Consider the following 22,079-nt stretch of genomic DNA (forward strand, 5'->3'; position numbering starts at 1 on the left):
GTTCGAGTTTCCCTCCATATAAGATGAGAGGGTTTGGGTTAGGTGATAACCTTTTTTTTTTTTTGACAGTAGTGATAACCTAATTGATACGTGCTTTTGTTACTAATAGTAATAATAACATGTGTAGCAAGGAGCAACCTTCTATAATCACGTGCTAAATCACTACAAAGTACAATTATTTGAAAGAGAGATAGGAGGAAACAATGAACTCCTACCAGAGTTGCCACTGCTTTTCAAATTCATCCTGAGCACAGATGTCACAAATCACGCAAGAACAGCTGAATGAGAGGGTAAAAAAGTGTTCAAAGTTTTCATGCACCGCCGCATTTTTGTAAAACGGTCATATCTCTATCGTTTTTTGTCTGTTTTGGACGTATGACCTACCGTTAGAACTGTAAGAGGATAAGCCATCACATCCACTGGAATTACTTCAATATCATGTCTAGAACTTAAGTTATGCCAGTTTAAAGTTGACCATTACTTAATATCGATTCGTAAGACTAAAATGCGACGATGCAGGGAGATATCGTCATATGCTCAAATTGATCACGAGCACACTTTTTTTTTTTTTTTGATTAAAAGGCGGGGTAAACCCCGAGACCTACAGCGAGTAGGGTCCCAAACAAGTTTACAAAACTAATTAATTTCTTCCCTTTGATTTTCAGTTTAGTAGACAACTTTTATATATATGGATTAATAAAACTAATTAATTTGCTTCCAATATTTTACCTAACCACATTATTAATCATCATTTTAGGAACATGGAATAAAATAATTAAAATAATTTGTGCAAAATTTTGACTAGAGCATCAAAATCTTGCATAAAACTTGCAAATATATGAACTAACATTTTTATTTCAATAACTTAGTATTTTTAAATTGAAAACTTGCAAATTCAAATATGCTAGTTTTACTATAAGAATTTAAATTATTAAAATAACATCAAAAATTTAATATACTTAAATATTAAATTTGAATTTGTTATATTAAGCCCGTCACACAGAGTAATTAGCAGGACGATTCTATAGAAGAATTGTCGTGAATGGTTCCAAAAATGAAGAAGGCACAATTGTCCAAAAAAAAAAAAACGAAAAAGGCCCAATACGGGCAATGTCTTCCTCATCACACTAAACAAACCACGAGTACCATTGTAGAAGAGTGAGTTGGTGATCTTCTCTCTTTTCACTTCGCCCGCCATTTCGCTCCTAAAAATCTAAAAACCCTCTTTTCCCAAATTAATTCCCCGCTCAATTCACCAAAACTTTAAAAAAACTCACACTCTCTCTCACTTCATTTCCCTCTCTTTCCAATTTCCCCAAATCTCAAAACCCTAGAAATCAATCGAAACAATCAATCAATTATCAATTAATCCTCCAACCCTAAAAGATGCCGGCGTTAACATCACCGGGAAAAATCCACAGATTAGAGCTAGAAAACTTCAAATCCTACAAAGGTCACCAAATAATCGGTCCATTTTATGATTTCACAGCAATAATCGGTCCTAATGGCGCCGGAAAATCGAACCTTATGGACGCAATTAGCTTCGTTCTCGGTGTGCGTTCCGGTCAACTTCGCGGTGCGCAATTGAAAGACCTAATTTACTCTTTCGACGACCGTGACCGCGAACAACGCGGTCGTAAGGCGTTTGTTAGGTTAGTTTATCAGTTAAACGACGACGTTGGGACGGAGATTCAGTTTACGCGGAGTATTACTGGCGGTGGTGGTAGTGAGTATAGGATTGATGGTAGGGTTGTTACTTGGGATCAGTATAATGATAGGTTGAGAGACCTTGGTATTCTTGTTAAAGCTAGGAATTTCCTTGTTTTTCAGGTTTGTTTTTCGGATTTTCGATACGGTTTTTGTTTAATATTGAGATCGATAGGCTGTATAATGAGTAGAAACTGTACTGATTTGAGGCAGAGAATAAAATAATAGCTCTTGGTTTCATTGTTGTTTGCTATTTTTAGGATGTAGTACTTGGAGTAGTGAAAATTGAGTTTATTTTGATGGTGAAACTAGGTTAGGAAGCCGAAGTCGCTGAGATTTGTGTGACTTGTTTATCGATTTATGTATTTTTTTGCTGTTTTTGATTGAGAGATTAGTTGTAGTGAAACTTGAAGCTTGTTTTGTAGGTGAAAACTCGGTTAGCTAGTGGAATTTTCTCGCAATTGTGTGATTTTCTGAAACTGTGGTGTTGGTTAAGAACAGTAAAATGAGCTCCTGGCTTTGTTGTTGTGTGCATTTTTAGGCTGTAGTACATGCAGTTAGTCAATGTTGAAGCTTGTTTTCGAGGCGAAGAACAGTTGGAAGGGAAGTGGAATTAAGCCGGGAATTGTGTGATTTGTTTTCCTCTTGTACATTGTAAAATGTTTAAATTCTTGTAGTTTTGGGTGTAGATAGTAGGTCATCAGTTGAATTTTGGAGTTTTGATTGGTGTGGTTGTTTTGTAAGTTGTTTTTAGTGAAAATTGAAGCGTTTATTGAAGGTGAACTCGATTCAGGAAGTGAATTTGTTTGTAATTGTTACTCAGTTTATATATATATATTTTTTTTTGTTGGGATTCTTTGTGTGTTTTTGATTCAGAGATTAGTCGTAGTCCTAAGTGTTTAAATTGCCATAACTTTGATAGTGAATAATAGGTTATAGCTCGATTTTCGGAAGAACGACTTAAAGTTCTGTCAAGTTGTTTAGCCTTGTGCTTCCTCTTTTGTATTTTACGCTAGAAGTCACTAGTTAAAGGATTATACCACTCTTCGTATCAGGTGGCTACATATTGAGCTCCTTCACAATGCTTTTCAGCTTCTTTGCTGACCTTTTAGTTGCTCACGAACTTGGTAAAGGAGCTCAAAAATTGGAGAGCTCGAAGACTTTGTCAAGGAGCTCAATAAATAGTCGCCATTATATATACAACCGCTGGTATAATCCTTTATGTGAAGCCACCTATGTTCCACATAAAGAGAAGAATTATGTTATTTTAAGGTAAAATAGGAATATCGATAAGAATTTTCTTTTTGGTAGTGCTCTTGTTACAAATTCTGAATTATAAGAGAAATGATTAGTTTATGTTTGTACAAACACAGGGAGATGTAGAATCAATTGCGTCTAAGAATCCTAAAGAACTTACGGGACTTCTAGAGCAAATTTCTGGTTCCGAGGAGCATAAAAAGGACTATGAGGAGCTAGAGGAACAGAAAGCCAGGGCTGAAGAAAAATCGGCTCTTGTTTATCAAAGGAAGAAGACAATTGTCGGGGAGAGAAAGCAGAAAAAGGAGCAAAAGGAAGAGGCAGAGAGACATCTTCGTTTGCAAGAAAAATTGGTAATGAGCGATATTTCTGCATTCATTTTTTCTTTTATAAGGTTTCTAACTTTCTATATGTGATCAATCAGTTTGTTTACTCCCTCTGTCCCGGTCATTTGTTGTCCTTTTCCATTTTGGGGTGTCTCAGTCATTTGTTGTCCTTTCTATTTTAAGAATAAACTTGATGAGTAATTTGATCATTCTCATTCAATTTGTTCCACTTGTCATTTAGTTATTGGCCTTCTCCTATTTCCTTGGTCTTTGTGCCAAAACCAAAGGACAACGATTGACCGGGACAGAGGGAGTATTATTCTTTGGGAGTTCTAGAAGCAAAGAACAGGGTTAAGCTGTCCTGGATATATTCACTCCTTTTCTTTATCTTATGTATGATTATTTCTCCATCCAACTTCAAATGATCGATAGTATGTCCATTTTGTCCTGTCACAAAATATTTGGTATCTCTCTATACTCGGTAATATAAATAGGTGACATGCTTAGGGAGTTGGGGTACTAGACTACTCAGTGCATGTTCGACCTGCTCCTGCATAATAAGATATAAAATAGTAGTAAAATGAGTCCTAATCTTTGATCTGTTTGCTGCAGTTAATTGGTTTAAAAAGGTGAATAATAGATAAATGTGTCGATTTTGCTGTTGTTTATGTGTAGGGATTTTAATGTGGTTCAACCTCTTTGATTCACTTGTAATGATGCAATGTCTTTCTGTGCAGAAATCGTTGAAGACAGAACACTTCCTGTGGCAAATATATAACCTAGAAAAGGATATAGACAAGACAACTGAGGAACTTGAAGAAGAGAAGGGAAACTTGCAAGAGCTCGTACAGGAACAAAATAAGTACGAGCATGAGAAGCGTGAAAAGGATAAAGAGATGGCAAAGTACCAGAAAGAGATAAATAAGCTTGAAAGGAAGATCATGGACAGGAGTACTAAACTCGACAAGAATGTTAATTTTCTTACCTGTAAATCCTCTTTAATCAATCAATTTTTCTCTGATTTTTGAAGCTAACTGTGTTATCTTTGTGCAGCATGAACTGCTTAAATTGAAGGAGGAAATATCACGTATAAAATCAAAAATCAAGAGTACTAAAAAAGAGATCGACAAAAAAAAAGAAGAAAAGAAGAAACATTCTGGGAAAGTAGAAAAGCTTAAGAGGGACTTGTCAGTTCTCACTCAAAATTTAGCAGACATGAATGAAAATGCGCCTGATGCTGGGGGAAAATTCCAGTTGGCAGAAGATGATCTGCAAGAATACTACCGAGTGTAAGTTGTTTTAATCACTTGACGTGCTTTACGATTTTCTGTTATACAACATCTGCTTCTTTTACCATGTGAAAATCTTTTTGTGCCACATTTGCCCTATTTTGTTTCATAAAAGTTACATTCAGTTTTGAGGAACTGAGGTTATTCATATACAGAGTAAATAGCAAAAAGCATCTGCTAGTGACGGATAAAAGCATCCAAAGTTTCATTATTGTTGGCTCAGTAATCTAGCAACTGTATCTCGACTGAGGCTTTTGTAAAAAAAAAAAAAAAAAAAGATTCCGGAGAGTGGGTGATACATAATTGATAAGTATAGAGAGGTTAAAGTTATTTATCTTTTAGCGGCTTTTGGGTTTTGCATTAGAATCAAGTTTCTTAAGATGGGAGGTTAAAAAGAAGAAAGTGTGTCTCAAGGAAGTTAAACCGTACCTCACTTGGTGACGGTAGACTCGCAAATGTAGTGGAAATAAAGACGCTGATGGAGTTTAGAGCCACTTTATAAATTAACTGCTGTGGTCTCTGTGCCATTTGTATGCTCTATGGACCCCAACATACTGAAAAAAAATCTAAAAAGGAGATGATGAATCATTAGTTGTTAGTACGTGGCCTGCTGTCTATCTTTTGCATGTTTGAGAAGTTTTACTGTGTGTTTCTGTTTATGGTCACATTGGTCAGCAACTTATGCTATTTAATTTTGGATCTTGCGGGCTTCAATGAACTCTCTATCTTTATAGGTGACCATAATACAAAGTTATTAGTCTTGACAGGTATTTTTAAGATGCAAGTATCCAATTAGTGGGCTAGGTAGGGTACTCGAGGAATCTAGTACTTCAAAATCTGACTTGTGAATATGGATTGAATGTAATACATGCTGCTATTGCAGAAAGGAGGAAGCAGGGCGTAAAACAGTTAAGATTAGAGATGAAAAGGAGGTTCTCGATAGGCAACAGAAGTCTGATGTAGAGGCCCAAAAAAATTTGGAAGAGAATCTTCAGCAGTTAAAAACCAGGTTAGAGGAACTGAACTCACAGGAGGAGGAAATGAAACAACGATTGAAGAGGGACCGAGAAGCATCAAAGAAACATGAGGAAGAGATGAAACATTTGAAAAAAGAACGCGAAGAGATACGCAGCAAAGCTCTAGAATCGAAGTATGATATCTTACTGCTATTGATTTTCATTTCGTCTTGTTATGACTTTATGTGATCCTATTTTTGTTAATTCCGTTTTATGTACTACCATCAATATCTACCTGCTCAAATACAGGCATAAATATGAATCCTTGAAAAAAAAGATTGGCGAAGTAGAAGAGCAGCTGCGTGAATTGAAAGCTGACAGACATGAAAACGAGAGGGACACTAGGCTGTCTCAAACAGTTGACACTCTTAAGCGCCTGTTCCCTGGTGTTCATGGTCGAATGACTGAGCTTTGTAGGCCAACTCAAAAGAAATATAACTTAGCTGTAACTGTTGCTATGGGAAAATTTATGGATGCAGTGGTGGTACAGGACGAACAAACTGGAAAGGAATGTATCAAGGTATCTATTCTGAATGAATGTTTGCCTTTATTGTATAGGGGAGTGTTGATATGCTTAGTGTCTGATATTTTCCTAGTAACTTATAATCCATATAGGCTTCAATGTCGGTATGGTTTAGTGTCTAATCTTTGTATTCTTTTCCCAATAAATTATAATATACAAAGGTTTCAATGCAAGATTTCGAAGCTCTGTTAGTTTTGGTCCTTTTTTTTTTCTCTTCATCACACTTGTATTGAGGGTTGTGTTTTCACTGAGATAAGAAAGGCAAGAGCATATTAACCCAGGGCTCTCTTTATATGTCTTACTGACCACACCATGTTACTCTTTTGCATTTCGCTCATGCTGAACGATGCATTCTGTGTGGGTTATTCGTAGTTTGCTTTGATTTGCACCTTATGCGGTTATGCCAGCTGAAAGCTGGATATTGAGCGCCACGACGACCAAACTTTCACTTATACTGTGTCAAGTAGAATGATCGCCTACTAGAATTTTGCTGGTTTAGTGGTTGAAAATGGCACGACCGCAAACCTCTAACTCTAAAACTATCATATCTATTTTCTCCGATGCCAAAAGTCCTGAACCCACAACATTAGTTGGAGTTCCCATACTTTTCCCAAGCACCGGTGAGTTCCTTTCAATAAAGTTTAGGCGCCAGACATTCTGTTGTCATGTATTTTCTTGTTTTGGGGATGGTGGGGACTTATTTCCATATTTCCAATGGAGCCAAAGACTCATTATTCTTTAGTTCTGGATTATGATGGAATAAATCAACATGGCTCACTAAAGTGGTTGCGCTTCTTTCTGTTGTGAAGTAGCGGTCCTTCGCTACAGTTCTTGACGCAATATCATCTTGGATCATTTCGGAAACAGCCTCTGTGTATTGCTAACTCAAGGGTAAGGCTGCGTACATCCAACCCCCTTACCATGCAATTTGCGGGAGCCATTGAGGCACTGGGGTAATGTTGTTGTTTTTGGGGACAGTGGCGACTCTTTGTTTGTGTAGAATCTGTAGATGTTTCCTGTTCTTGATGTCTGTTGATTCCCCCTTTTAGGTCTAACACTTGACTTTTTATTTTTCAGTACTTAAAAGAGCAAAGGATTCCTCCTCAGACTTTCATACCTCTTCAGTCAGTTCGTGTGAAACCAATCATCGAGAGGTTGCGGACTTTAGGTGGTTCTGCAAAGTTGGTCTATGATGTGATACAATATCCTTTTGCAAACCTGTAATCATTTGTGAGCTGGTAATCACTTATATCATGCTTAAAATTACAATGTATGGTTCTGACAATAAAGCACAAGGCTTTAACTTATCAAATAAATAGAGCACAAGAGTATAAGACAGTTGTAGCGTATTCACACTAATGTTTAAATTCCCTTGTCAGGAATGATCTTAGTTAGTTCAGATTCATCTCAGGCCAACTCACTGAGTCACTGTTGTGGGCTCAGTTGTTGTAAGAGAAGAGAAAGAAATTTCCCCCCTCTCAAGTGTGTTGTGCAGGCTTGAACCTGGGACCACAAGGTGATTAAGTGTTGTTTAATGTAGTCTTTGTACACAACTAATCTACCTATGTATCAAGTGTTGTCGGTTGGTAGTCTCAAGTAGGTTTGGCATTCACGAGTTGCTGGATATGGTCTTATGATATCTATACCCTGTCTCTCATCTATCATGTTTCTGGGGGAATGTCCTTTCAAAGATTTGACTTTAGTATCCATAGGTCAAGTTAATCCCAATAGTTGAATACAATCTGTTGCCCTATAATAAACATACTACATTTAAAGTTCAGACAGGCACTCTTGAATACATTTATTTGAAGGGCATCTGATTGTTGAGGGGGTGGCATGATCTAGACGTTGCTGTACAATGTGTATTGGTTTTTATTCTCCATGGATGCTCAATAAATGAAATTTGTATCCTTAATAATAACAAGTTTGACCCAGTATTGGAGAATGCTATTCTGTTTGCTGTGGGGAATACTTTAGTGTGTGACAATCTTGATGAAGCTAAGCGCCTGAGCTGGACCGGGGAAAGGTTTAAAGGTATATTTTTTATACTTATTTCTGCATTAGCATTTTTGGTGTCCTATTTAATCATATTTAATCACATGTGGTATGCTGTGTTAGTTGTAACTACTGATGGAACTCTCCTCACTAAGTCTGGTACTATGACTGGTGGCACAACTGGTGGAATGGAGGCAAGGTCCAATAAATGGGATGAGAAGAAAATAGAAGGTTTGTATTGTGTACTAGATCCAAGTGTTTTATTTTTATTATTTGTGTTTATTCTTATTATTTTGTAATGTCTTCTATTATTTCCAGGGCTCAAGAAAAGGAGAGAACAGCTTGAATCAGAATTGGAGGCTATTGGATCTCCTAGGGAGATGCAGCAGAGAGAAACAGAGGTATCTGTAAAGATTAGTGGCTTGGAAAAAAAGGCGAAGTATGTTGAAATTGAAGAGGTATGTCATACTCATTATGTGGTTATTCACTTATTCTGTGTGGCAATTTTATTATGCTGCTCATTTTCCTGCATCCTCAGCTACGATTTCATTTTAGCAATTCTGTGCTTTGTTAGCTCACTGTGCGGTATACTGATTTGTTTGGTCTTTATGCAGAAAAGTATTAAAGACAAGCTTTTGAAATTAGGGAAGGAAAAAAAGAATATTGTAGTAACAATTGGCAACATTGAACCAGAATACGCGAATGTATGCAAGTTTTCTGTCACTGGGTAATTTCTCGATGAATTTAATTTGCTCTATATTTGATATTTATGTTTTTCTTCTGCAGTTAGACAAGTCTATCAAAAATAGGGAAGGGAAAATCAAGAATTTAGAGGCGAGAATAAACGACATTATTGATCGCATCTACAAAAATTTTAGTGACCGTGTTGGAGTTGACATCCGTGCATATGAGGAGACACAGCTCACAGCCGATGCAGAAACATTTGAGAAAAAAGTTACCTTGCGCAACCAAATCTCGAAGTTGAAGTACCAGTATGTATTTTAGCCTTCTTTTTTTGCAGCTCTATTAATGTGGCACAGTTTGAGTTTCTGTAGTGCTGGTAGCAACAATCTTGAATCGGGAGAATACACCTATGTTGAAAGTCCTTGTGCTTTCCTCTCATGTGTCTGTATTGGACTTTCTAATATTGTGGTTTTTGGTTGACTTGTGTCTTGTATTGTTTGGATATATGTCAAGGTGATGGCAGGGAAAATTATTGACCACGGCATAGACTCATGCAGTATTTAACCAGGTGCTTCCACGACCACAATAAAACATTGCTAGGGGTCCAAACAAAACATGTTGAGCGTCCAACTGTTTATTATTATCATTCGGTGAAGGCTTTGACACTTGATGATTTGATGAGTTGGACCTTTATAGATTTTTTCCCCTTAGTTTTTCACCTGAGCGCCTAAGGCACTGTGGTTATGTTGCTGTTGTGTTATTGTAGTTTTTTAATGTCTTTGGAAAAAAAAAGGTAAAGTAAAAAGAAGAGCGTTCCATAGCAAATTAGCAAGGTTTTAGATTATTGAATACTTGGAAACTGTTTTCTAGATATATTTTCAAAGGAAATTGATAACAAGGAGTTGTGATGAAGCTAATGTTAATTAATCGATTTCACCCATTCACCTTTTTTCTTTGGTGAACACTTGACTGGAGTATGTTGATCTATCACACTGAATTGCAAGTAATTTATGGAGCTTCTTTATCACTTCTGTGCCACCCCTTCAAGTTTCTCTTTATATCACAGAAAGATAGGTTATATAGTCTTTTTGCTGCTGTATTTTGCTTCTCGATGTCATGAGAACTCTCTAAACTCAAAAGACACCTGCGAGTGAAACTGGCAGTTGCTGGTTGTCCCTCTGATTTTCTTGTAAGAAAAAACCAGTTTCTTTTTAACTTATTTTTTTCTGGAAAGCTCTGTGCCTGAGTGACAATTATTTGCTACGATTACTCTCTCTGTAAGAATAGTAACATACTAGCATATCAAGCATGCAATGTACTTCTATGTTGATTGAATTGTCTTCCACAGTGCGTACATTGCTTTTTTAAGGGATATGGTTACAGGCTCGACAATATAATTGCTAGTGAGCAACTCTGAACTTATTTTCTTAAATTTACAGGCTGGAATATGAGCAAAACCAAGATCTTGAATCACAAATGGCACAGATCCAGTCTTCACTTAGCTCTTTAGAAAGTGATCTTACACAGATTCACGAGCAAGAGGTTGCAGCTAAGTTGGAGATGGAGAGTATTACCACTGAAATCAATCATATGAAGGATGAATTGCAGGGTGCGTTTTGCCTTCCTTCTCCATTACTTCAAACATTATACTGCAATACAGGGATCTGTCTAGTCTACACGTATTGTTGGGTATCCCTTTCTGTCTATTGGTAATTAACTTGCCTGTGGAATTTGGGCCTTCATAAGTTGAAAAGCGGATATCCACAGAGAAAGAAACAAGAGGATCCTGGGGGTGAGACTCAAAACCTTGCTCTATGGTTCTCTGGGGCTAGGTGGAACCTCAACCGTTGAACTCACTTCATTCTATAGTCTATACCCCCTTATTTCAGGAACTGATAGATTTAATCCTGAACCCCAAAACAAGTTGCTAATCCCTCCCTTCTGAAAACATCAAAAGAGTAAAGTTGTATAATTTATAGTTGTATGGGTAACTGGCATACATAATTTGTAAAATTTGACAATTAAATTCCCCGTTGCTATTAGAGTGGAAGTCCAAGCTGGAAACATGTGAACGTGGCAAGCAGGAAATCATGAAGAAGATCTCGAGTGGTATGACAGGTGTAGATAAGCTGAATCGTCAAATAAATACAAAGGTTAGTAGTTAACTTTGTCCAATGTTTACTGTGATTTCACTAGTTTCACGAGACCTTAGTTTGTTCATCCTACTTTTACCAGAAAACGCAAATTGAAAATCTAACAGCAAGGAAGCAGGAGATATTAGAGAAGTGTGACTTAGAACAAATAAGCCTTCCAACAGTTTCAGATCCAATGGAAATTGATTCATCCGAAGGTCCAGTTTTAGATTTTAGTCAGCTGGACAGATCATTGCAGAAAGATATGAGGCCATCTGAACGTGAAAAGCAGGAAGCTGATTTTAAACACAAGATGGATGCCCTTGTATCAGATATTGATAGAACAGCTCCAAATCTGAAGGCTCTTGACCAATATGAGGCTCTAAAACAAAAAGAAGATCTTGTGAGCAAGGAATTTGATACAGCTAGGAAAGAAGAGAAAGAGATAGCTGACAGATTCAATGCCGTCAGAGACGAAAGGTACCTTTTTCGCTCTGCTGGCTATGTGTAATCCCTTATCCTGTTTATAAGTTGCCGAACCTTTGACCATTAATAGCTATTATTATGATAATAGTTTTGATAAATCAATTATCACAAATTCTTCAACATAACGAGGGACTAATAACTTTATACTGATTAATCACCAAAGTCAAACAAGGACAAATTTAAATGCGATGGAAGGAGTGTTATTTATTGAGGTATTTGAGTATATCCTCTTAGTTGAGACTTAAGAGTATGAGAGTTTTTACTAGTGCTATAACGAACAATAACTAATTTTTGCTTTTTCCTTCTCCATCATTCTGAGAGAATGTTAATTTGAGCATTTGGAGCATCATATGTGCTGTTCCTTGAGTTTCTGCTGACCATTGACATTAGCGTGCACATCTAAGATATGATTTTTTGCATTAAAAAAAAGAGAGGTTGTTCTTGCATTCTTATTTAATTATTGTTGGAGTTTAATAAATTATGCTTTAATTGTCCTTGGCTGAATTTGCTGTATTAGCATGACAGGTTATAAATTTAACTGGAAAATGTAAATGGATTTGGCTGCGTATAAGAATCCCATAATTTAATTTTTGGAAATGATTAGCAGCTGTTTTCCTAACTATTGTTTGTTTCTGTGTGCACCTTGATGCGAGCTTTCAGCCAATCTTAAGCAGTATCGAGTTGACTATACAATATAGAATTTTAGACCACATCTAGAAACGATGCCCTGAGTGAGCTGTAGCAAAGTTTCAATCTTATTCCTGCAAACTATTAAGCAATATTTGTTCTAGGAAGTTCTGTTCCTGAAAACTGTTACCTGATCATTGCCCTATTTCTCTTGAACAGACACAAGAAGTTTATGGATGCCTTCAACCATATCTCAAGTAACATTGACAAGATCTACAAACAGTTGACTAGGAGCAGCACACATCCTCTTGGCGGAACTGCATATTTGAATCTGGAAAATGAGGACGAACCTTTCTTATATGGCATCAAATATACGGCAATGCCTCCAACAAAGCGTTTCCGTGATATGGAACAACTGTCTGGTGGTGAAAAGACTGTAGCTGCTTTGGCATTGCTATTTGCTATCCATAGGTTTGTTGTTTAATACTTTGATTCAATTGAGCCTATTATACAGTGATATTGCATGAGCCTAAGCCCATTCTTAATTTTTCTCATTCTTGAAAATCATCTGGCTGGTTGGTAGTAAAAACGATAAGATGTTTCTTCATGATAATTGAAGAGCATGATTTTCTTTCAAGATGTGTTTTTTTAGAGAGGGGAGGGGAGGGGATGGACTCATGGAGCTTTGTAGTTGTGTGATAACGCAAAATGGAGCAAAAGACTCGCGGTGTTTTTGTTGTTGTATACTTGTATGTACTATAATTCTGTGCAATGCTTTTCAATAGCTGAAATTTTAAGCGTGGATTTTTACTACCTAACAATGTTTACTCTCTATGGTTGAACATTTCCTCTTTTCGTATATGCAATTGTTTGGAGGTGTTGATTGTACTTGGAATTAGGGACGCTTTCAACGTCAAGTATCATACATTCATAAAAGCATATCTGGATATCTAGCTATCATAATCAGTAATCACCTGTAGTTGTGAACTATGACACCCATTTGAATTGTGTCTCTGCTATGCAGCTTTAAGCCTTCGCCATTCTTCATTTTGGATGAAGTTGACGCTGCTTTGGATAATTTAAATGTGGCTAAAGTAGCTGGTTTTATTCGATCAAAATCTTGTGGAGGTGCCAGACAAATCCAAGATGCTGATGGCGGGTGTGGCTTCCAAAGCATTGTAATTTCTCTCAAAGATAGTTTCTATGATAAGGCTGAAGCTTTAGTTGGGGTCTACAGAGATTCTGAGAAAAGGTATGTCTCTGTCTTGTCATATCTTCCATTTTTTCCGAAGTATAAAAGGTAGTTTGTGTTTGCGCGAAACATTGGATTTTTCCAGTCTCTTAATACCTCCCATCTCAAATTTATTTTTGATGACCGTGATCAATTGATGTGTACCTTGACCATTCAATTAGCCAAATATTTGTAGAGATAGAATGTAAACTTTACCATGCTAGATTTATCAAAACATTATTTTAAAATTACTGTATCATTTTGTAGAATTCTAGTTGTATAGTATCAGTCAAAAATAAGTTAAATGCTGTCAATAAACGATTGAATGTTTTGAGATTATGACTAATTTTTGTGTGTGCAATTGCAGTTGTTCCAGCACGTTAACATTCGACTTGACAAAATATCGAGAGTGATTCCAAGAAGCCATGTATATAACTTTTATGAAGAATATTGGCTGAAATTTGCGTGGTAACCAGTGTCTTCCTTCCTGTCCTTGGAACTGACCTGTCTATTCGCCAACCAGAAATCCTGTATGTAATGCACATACCAAAATTGAAGCTAGTAGTCATTTTAGTATTAGATATGTACTAGTAGAGTTAATTATGAATGTTTTGTAGCTTTCTTCAATGTCGGAATCTCTCATAGTTTTAAGTGTGAATTACTTTGTCCAGAACGGTCTAAACTGTTGATTTAAGTAAATGAAATTGGATTTGCATCTGAGTTTTGCTCGGTGCATAGTTCTTGATCACTAAACTTGGAGATGTCACCGGCAAGCTTAGCGTATGAATGATAAAACATAATGTTTCATGGATCAGTTCAGATATCGGCACTTTTTTGGGCAGTTCTGGAAACTGAAATCAGAATGGGATGTAATTTTTACGATCAATACACACTTCAATTTTGTAAAATTGTCCAATTTTTTGAAATTTGTGATTGGATTTTTAAATAAATGTGACAATTGCAAAGAATTGAAGGGAGTATGATTCCCCTCGGCCATTGTCATGTAATTTACTTGTTGGGGTGGGTTCTATGATTCTATCAATGCTAGCTTAATTCCCGTGTGTTGGATTCTATCAGTACTAGCTTAATATCTAAGCAAAGTGCAATAGCATTCTCAAATTTCATTGAAATGTTTTGATGAATAACATTTAAATAGTTAAGCTGATAATCTTACTCTAACCACTGACCAAAAATGCTTAACTAATGATGAACTAGTTTAGCTCCCGTGTAATGAATACGCTGTATTTATAGAGTTTTTATTTTTGTATTAGTTAATCATGCTAAATTAGCATCTCATTAATTTTTTATATTTTATGTCATTATATTTTGATGAGAAAAAAATATTGACCTATAAAATTATTCAAGAAAACTGAGAAGTGGTATCAAATTAATTGTTCATTGTCGTTATTGTATTTTGTTTCGAGAAAAAAAAAAAAAAGAAAATTAATCCAAGAGAATTGAGTAATATGCTAAAAGCCTAAAATATATTTTTTATACCACATAGGTAATAAATTCCAATTTATAAATTCTCGTAATTTTTTGTTATAAAAGTAAGTGTAGGATTGAGTAAAACGTTGGGTTAGAAATAGCAAGTCCCAATAAAATCAAAGCGTCTTGCTTGTGACGGACAATATCTGTCACAAGCTGAAGACCTCTTATAATAAAGCAAGTGGGTTGGCAAGTGGGAGAGAAAATGGAGCACCCATGCATATTGCCACTTGCATCTTGTGAAAGGGGCACTATCCGTCTTCAGCTTGTGACGGATAGTGCCCGTCTTCTGAGATTTTGTGTAATAAAATTAGGATGAAACCTATGCGCAACAGTGATACTGAATTGAAGTGTAAACTTGCCAGGTATCAGTATTCTAGTATACGTGCCAACACAACAGTTGGTTAAACTGCATGCAAGAGTTGTGTATTTAAATTTGCATGAACAAGAATAACGTCACCCTCTCTACTTTGCCAACTTCTATCTTATTACTTCACTCAGCCCAACAGAAAGCAAAAGTCATCCACTCTTGCATATAGTTGTAACCAAATAATGTCAGGAGCCCAAGGAGCGCAACCGCCGGGGTCATTTACGGCGACAACATACGAGTCTGTGCAGGAGGCAGATAACCGCGTTAGGACTGAGTTGAGATCCAATAAGGACGATAAGGGTATTCAGATTGACAAGCTCCAGGATAAGGTTGAGGATGCTGCTGGCCAAGGCGGACCGGTTTTCGGACCTGGCAAAGATGATCCTCCCAACAAACAAGACCTTGGGGTTACCGGCACTGCCTAAGTCGTGGTTACTCAATGCAACAAGTCATAATAAGAGAGTCTGATAATGTAAATTTAGTACTAAAATCTCATCTGTAGTGTAATGTATAACGTGAGGTCATATCATTCTAATGGATTATATAATATATACCATGCATGTGTGTATGTGTTAGATCTAATCGTCAAGTGCCTGGTGCTACCTAGTCAAGTAGCTTACTTTGTATTTATTACAATAATGTAAATTATTCAACCTTCTGTCAAAAAAAAAAAAAAACCATACACGGTTTTATGCAACCAACACATCCCCTATCTACTAAAAAAATAGGTGAACTTATAATTTTTTACTCTAAAAAGCATCTTTTTAAATGAGAAAGCTACTGATAATTAAATTGTATTCACTAAATAAGAAAATTAATAATTATTATATATTTCATTATATAATCCTTTTCATTAAAATTAATTTTTTTATCAAATTATATAATTTTTTACTAAACATTAAACTATAATATTTTAATTAAAGTATAAATAATATAAAACTGGCGTATAAACTATTAAATCTTTTATTAATGTTATTATTTGAGAATAACTTGACTCATACTATTCATACTATCTATAAACAAAACTATAAATCATTTTGATTACAAAATTCCAACCTTTTCCGACTTTGCCCCTCTCATTTCATACACCCATAAAGAAAAAAAAAAGAGAAGTAAACCCAACTCAAATCCCACACAGTCGTTCCGTAATTCTCCATTAATAGATCCCAAAATGGACAATGAGTTAACAATGCAATTTATAATCGAAACAACAATATGGCAAAATTAGTGTGTTTTAATTTCATAGTAACACCACACAATTTGCAAAAGAAAGAATAATTAATGAAGAACACAATAGGTCGAAAGAATTGCAAGGGATAAGGGAAGAGGAACTTTGACATAATCATCAAAAAAGTTAACGAACTTCAATGACGATTGTCTGAGCAACTCAGCAATGGCTTTACCGTCAATTAACCTGGGAGTGGTGGTCGTCGTCGGTCTATGGCGACTAACCATGGTGGGTTGGGGTAAGAAAGGGAGGAAGGGGTGATTGGGGTTGGGGTTTGAATTAGGTTTTTTTGGGTGTGTGTGGAATGAGAAGGGCAAAAACGAAAAAAGTTGATAATTTTGTGTAGGATTAAGTAAAGTGTGTGTAGGATTTAGCAATTACGATTTTATTTTGGTTCTCACCTTATCAACATTATTAGGCCGTGTATTGTTAGAGCAGACAAGTCTGATCCGTCCTATCCGAGCAAATTCGACCCGATAAAATTCGAGAGTTTTGCAAATCAAAATCGACCTGTAACCCGACATGGCCCAAACCCGACCCGACCCAATGTTGACCCAACCCGAGATTGCCCGATTAAATTAATGACCCGATAAGTGTTAAGCTTAATATTGATCAAAATGAAAGTGATGGAGTGTTTAGATTGATACGTAAATAATGGCTAAAAATATAAATTTAATAATCAAAAATTGAATTAATACGATAACACGATAATGACCCGACCCAATACATGCATTTGACCTAAAATAACCCAACCCTAACCCGACTCGACCCGAAAGAGTAGACTGACCCGATATGACCCGAACCCATTATAACCTAACCCAACTTAAGCCGACCCAAATCAAACACGACTACCCCGATTGCGGCCTGTAATATTATTACTAGTTTAGATCCCGCGCATTCATTGCTCGGTATTTTTAGAGTTCTTAATTTTGTATTAGTTAATCATGCTAAAACTAACACCTTATTAATTTTTCATATTTCACGTCATTATATTTTGATATCAGAAAAAAATGATGAAATGTAAAATTATTCAAGAAAACTGAGTAAAATTGAACTGTAAAATAATAGTAGTATCTCATTAATTGTTCATTTTTCTCGTTAATGAATTTTGTTTCGAGCAAAAAAAAAAATTAAAGTTGAAAATTAATCTAAGAAAATTGAGTAATGGGCTGAAATGTATTTTTTAGAAAAGTGTTTTTTTTTTGTGTTACAAAGCTAATGGTTTATAGCTTTATATCATTTATACTTTAATTAAAATATTATAGTTTAGTGTTTAGTGAAAATTATATAATTTTGATGAAAAGATTAATTTTTATGAAAAGAAATATATTATAATTATTTAATTTCCTTATTTAGTGATTACAATTAAATTATCAATAACTTCTTTATTTAAAAAGATGTTTTTTGGAGGGAAAATTTGTGAGCTCATCTATTCTTTTAGTAGATAGAGAATGTCTGATATTAATTACTACAACTCGATTAAAAAAATATATTATTTTAACAATGTATTGTACAACTGTTGAATACTCAATATCTTATTTATTAAAAGAACAACAAGTAGGCTAATTTGTCATGCAATCCTTAAAAGTAGGAAACTAAGGGACCACTACTACTTTACTTTGGGAATTAATTTCTTGGAGAATAGCACTCATAAGAAATTAAAAGTTACATCATGTAATGCAATATGGTTGGTTTACGTTTTTATAGAAAGTTCATATTTTAAAAAAAATATTTTGTAGAAATAACTACCCCACGTTTGTTGTTCATAATAATCAACATGGTTAATCTGTCTAATGTCTGATTAAACTGATTTTCTTAATAATTATGAAAAAGCGATGGTTAATTATTTAGCGGAGTTATATAGGTAAAGTATCACTTGATTTGACAATAACATTTGAATCCGTCCCGTCTAAGTTGATACCATGTTAAATTCAATAACATGCCTTGGAGAAATTAGGGAATTTTTTTTTGGCAAATAGGTGTTGATTAGCAAAATAATTAGGGAGTTGGGGTTCCTTTCAAACTATTTTGCCCAATGTTGTCCACGTCATCCGTTTTTATTTTTTCTTCCAGTTTTTATAGTAAGCCGCTAAGTTTCAAAGCGGCTTAATTTTTTTTTTTTTTTTTAAAAAAGTGAATAGTAAAGCCGCTAAGAAACCTAGCAGCTTCCCTTTTTTTTTTTTTTTCAAAAACGTCACCTTCAAACCTTCCCTATTCCTCTAATACCATGTTGAATCATGTAAACGGGTCTAGGACCACACCCAAATGAAGGACAAAGAATCCACTTCATAAATCAACGTGGTTTTACTCGAAAACCAATCGACAGTAAAGAGATTAACCCCTTGCCTTATGTAGTAAAATGTTGTTCTCTAATTCAAGGATATATCAAAACGGATTCAGTGATGAGTGATCTATATCCTACCTTCATGCAAAATGCAACATTCAGGTGTATTCATGCATGTACACATCTATAGACAAACCAGACACTTGCCTAAAACCACAGAAATTATGTGTAACATTTACAACCCTTCAACTCCATGCAACACGAAAAATGTCCAAAATTACATGCAAACACTTTCTTCACACTTCACTCTTAACCTATGTACGTGTCACTCATTTTCCCCTTTCTCTTCTCCTATATATACTCTCCTCTCTTACGTTCTCTATTCGCCACTTACACAGTTACACTAAAATAACATCAATAAATTACTCACAAACACAAAACACAAAAAAAATGGCGAAGTCGAAAATGTTGTTAGTAGGATGTTCTTTGTTAGTTTTGTTTAGTGTATGTTTCGGAGAAGGAAGACAGGAGTTTAAGGGAAATGAGTGTCAGATTGACCGGTTAACGGCGTTAGAACCGACTAATAGGATTGAGGCTGAAGGTGGTGTCACTGAGTTTTGGGATTCAACTGACCCGCAGTTCCGGTGTTCCGGTGTGACTGTCATGAAGCGGACTATTCAGCCTAATGGTCTTCTTTTGCCTAGTTTTACTAGTGCTCCTGAACTTGTCTACATTGAACGAGGTAACTAATTTCATTGCAGTAATATGTTTCGAGTTAATAATACTTCTTCCGTCTCAGTCGTTTGTTTATCTTTTTATTTACTGTGAGGATTATTTTAACAAAGGTAAACAAATGATTGGGATAGAGGGATATGCACATTATTATTCACTCCGTCCCAATGAATAGTTTATGTTTGCCGTTTATTTTTCCTTCACAAAATAAAGTTAACGTATAGATTATTCACTGGGACTAACTCTTAAGCACATTATTACTCCCTCCGTCCCAATGAATAGTTTACGTTGTTTGCTTTATTTTTCCCTCGTAAAATAAAGTAAACGTAAACTATTCACTGACAGTGAATAGTTTACATTTGCTTTATTTTTCCATCACAAAAATCAAGTAAGCGTAAACTATTCACTGAGACATTGAGAGTATTAATGTCACACACAAATACTGAATATGAGAGAAAATTGTAGGAAGGGGATTGATTGGGTTGATGATCCCGGGTTGCCCGGAGACATTCGAGTCAATCTCGCAACAATCATGGCAAGGAGAAGAAGAGAGGGGTCAGCGATCAGAGAGAGGCATGAGAGGCAGCTTCCAAGACCAACACCAGAAGGTACGGAGATTCCGTCAAGGTGACGTCATAGCATTGCAAGCTGGAATTGCTCACTGGGTGTACAATGATGGAGATGAGCCCATGGTTGACGTCATCCTTGTTGACACCTCCAACAACCTTAACCAGCTTGACCAGGATGTCCCCAGGGTAAGTACCTAAATTGTTATGCATATATATATTTCCTGATAAAATGTTACAATCGGTTTTTAACAAGTGACGATATTAGTTATAACATTTTGTCATTAAATGGTACTTCCTATTAAAAAATATCTACATTTTCTGCAGAAAATACTAAGTATTATATTTTGTACAACCATAATCAATCTAATTGAGGCTATGTGTTTTTTTTTTCGAGTTTCTATAATTTTTTATTTTTTGATAACAAAAATTAAAATCTAAATAAGCTCATGTATATTATTTTTTGAATTTCATTGTAATTTTTTAAGTTTAATATTTTTATAATAAACCTCGGATTCTTTCAAATAAAATACTTAATTTATAAGTCTAAGCTAAAGTAAACACATTATAAAACTCAAGTTCTATTCTATACAACAAGGTTGTATAATTTACTTACTGCATTTTCTGGACTTAAAGATAAGACCGTCTTAGGGAGACCTATTCATTACTTTTATCACGGAGTATATGTTTAACTAGTCTTTTATGTAAAAGTGAAAGTAAAACCGTCTCATATTCTCATTTAAAATGGGCAGAGATTCTACTTGGCTGGAAAGCCACAACCAGAGCAACACCAAGGAAGCAAGGGACGAAGAGGCCAACGTGAAAACAATGGAAACATATTCAGCGGCTTTGAAACCCGCCTTTTAGCCGAGTCATTCGGGGTAAGTGAGGAGACAGCTAGAAAGCTCCAATGCGAGGAAGACGACAGGGGTAACATCATCCTTGTGCATGAGGGCCTTCAAGTAATAAGGCCCCCAAGAAGGGTTGACGAGAGGGAGGAAAGGCAAAGCCAACGCGGCCGTGGTAGCTCAAGGGGTATGGGTAACGGTGTTGAGGAGACAATGTGCTCTGCTAGGATTATTGAGAACCTTGACGACCCTGAGCGCGCTGACATTTACACGCCACATGCAGGAAGGATAAGTACCCTTAACAACTTCAACCTTCCTATTCTTCAGCTCCTCCGCTTGAGCGCCGAGAAGGGTAACCTCTACAGGGTAATTTTCGATATTTAAATTCAAATTCTCATTATTGACGGGAGATATCCGTCTATAGTTATAAACGGACCAAATATCCGCCCACTTTAAGCATAAGACCAGCAACAGGTTTCATGGTGGGGCCAAAAATGTCGCCACTCTAAGCATATTTGACTCGATTTTAACTTTAGACGGATATATCCGTTTATAGTGAGACTAATTGTATCTATATATCTAAACATCGAAAGAAGTTGACTAATTGCCTGTATGAATCTAACAACAGGATGCAATCATGGCCCCTCTCTACAACCTAAATGCCCATGACATAATGTACTGTCTCCAAGGCCGAGCCCGAATCCAGATAGTGAACGACCAAGGCAACCAAGTGTTTGACGATGAGGTAAGCCAAGGTCAGTTGGTGGTGGTGCCTCAGAACTTTGCGGTAGTGAAGCAAGCTAGGGAAGAAGGATTCGAGTGGATCTCCTTCAAAACCAGTGAGAACGCCATGTTCCAGACCTTAGCTGGCCGCACCTCTGCAATCCGAGCCATGCCTCTTGATGTCATCTCGAACATCTACCAGATCCCTCGAGAGCAGGCACAACAACTCAAATACGGTCGACCAGAGACAACATTGTTCCGATCTAGGAACCCTCAGCGCCAAGGGAGAGCCCTTGATGCTTAAGACATGTAGTAGTCGGGTTTTCAAGTAGGGGAAGGCGTTTAGCTTGGGACGAAGAAAAAATAAATAGGTCTGTATGGTGTTGAATGGAATCCAGACGAGATATGCATCAATGAAACGTAGTTTCGCCAATCCTCGAGTTTTCTTTTGTTTTTGGCTTCTAGGTTAACTTTCTGTAGTCTTGTTGTGTAGGGAGACCCCGAAGTGTAACTGGACACGAGCCTTAGTGTGTTCGATAAATAAAGACAAATAAAGACACGATTCCG

General features: G+C 36.2%; 3 protein-coding genes across 3 annotated transcripts; all 3 read left to right on the plus strand.

Annotated features, from left to right (window-relative positions):
- The first annotated feature begins 1,094 nt into the window (after positions 1-1,094).
- Positions 1,095-14,026, plus strand: LOC141652926 (structural maintenance of chromosomes protein 1). The gene is made up of 18 exons (XM_074460544.1): positions 1,095-1,830; positions 3,081-3,317; positions 4,028-4,261; positions 4,344-4,579; positions 5,463-5,729; positions 5,845-6,115; positions 7,196-7,319; positions 8,042-8,152; positions 8,237-8,344; positions 8,432-8,571; positions 8,728-8,817; positions 8,900-9,105; positions 10,237-10,406; positions 10,841-10,950; positions 11,033-11,409; positions 12,262-12,513; positions 13,067-13,294; positions 13,641-14,026. Exons 1-18 carry the CDS (start codon positions 1,387-1,389, stop codon positions 13,684-13,686), a joined length of 3,651 nt encoding a protein of 1,216 aa, XP_074316645.1. The 5' UTR covers positions 1,095-1,386; the 3' UTR covers positions 13,687-14,026.
- A 1,081-nt stretch (positions 14,027-15,107) lies between these two features.
- Positions 15,108-15,666, plus strand: LOC141652059 (uncharacterized). Its single transcript, XM_074459714.1, has one exon. The coding sequence runs from the start codon at positions 15,314-15,316 to the stop codon at positions 15,554-15,556; it is 243 nt and encodes an 80-aa protein (XP_074315815.1). The 5' UTR covers positions 15,108-15,313; the 3' UTR covers positions 15,557-15,666.
- Positions 15,667-19,093: 3,427 nt separating this feature from the next.
- LOC141652060 (11S globulin seed storage protein 1-like) lies at positions 19,094-22,061 on the plus strand. Its single transcript, XM_074459715.1, has 4 exons — positions 19,094-19,385; positions 19,841-20,130; positions 20,694-21,155; positions 21,418-22,061. The coding sequence occupies exons 1-4, from the start codon at positions 19,094-19,096 to the stop codon at positions 21,814-21,816; spliced, it is 1,443 nt and encodes a 480-aa protein (XP_074315816.1). The 3' UTR covers positions 21,817-22,061.
- Positions 22,062-22,079: the final 18 nt, after the last annotated feature.

The sequence above is a fragment of the Silene latifolia genome, chromosome 4, assembly GCF_048544455.1.
Source record: "Silene latifolia isolate original U9 population chromosome 4, ASM4854445v1, whole genome shotgun sequence".
In the NCBI taxonomy this organism is placed as follows: Eukaryota; Viridiplantae; Streptophyta; class Magnoliopsida; order Caryophyllales; family Caryophyllaceae; genus Silene; species Silene latifolia.

Bases quoted from the DNA above. Each gene is read 5' to 3' on its own strand.
- LOC141652926 (XM_074460544.1), top strand. From the start codon at position 1,387: ATGCCGGCGTTAACATCACCGGGAAAAATCCACAGATTAGAGCTAGAA. The intron at 4,262-4,343 runs GTTAATTTTCTT...ATCTTTGTGCAG, and splicing joins GTACTAAACTCGACAAGAAT to CATGAACTGCTTAAATTGAA. The intron at 8,153-8,236 runs GTATATTTTTTA...ATGCTGTGTTAG, and splicing joins GACCGGGGAAAGGTTTAAAG to TTGTAACTACTGATGGAACT.
- LOC141652059 (XM_074459714.1), top strand. From the start codon at position 15,314: ATGTCAGGAGCCCAAGGAGCGCAACCGCCGGGGTCATTTACGGCGACA.
- LOC141652060 (XM_074459715.1), top strand. From the start codon at position 19,094: ATGGCGAAGTCGAAAATGTTGTTAGTAGGATGTTCTTTGTTAGTTTTG. The intron at 19,386-19,840 runs GTAACTAATTTC...AGAAAATTGTAG, and splicing joins ACTTGTCTACATTGAACGAG to GAAGGGGATTGATTGGGTTG. The intron at 20,131-20,693 runs GTAAGTACCTAA...TAAAATGGGCAG, and splicing joins TTGACCAGGATGTCCCCAGG to AGATTCTACTTGGCTGGAAA.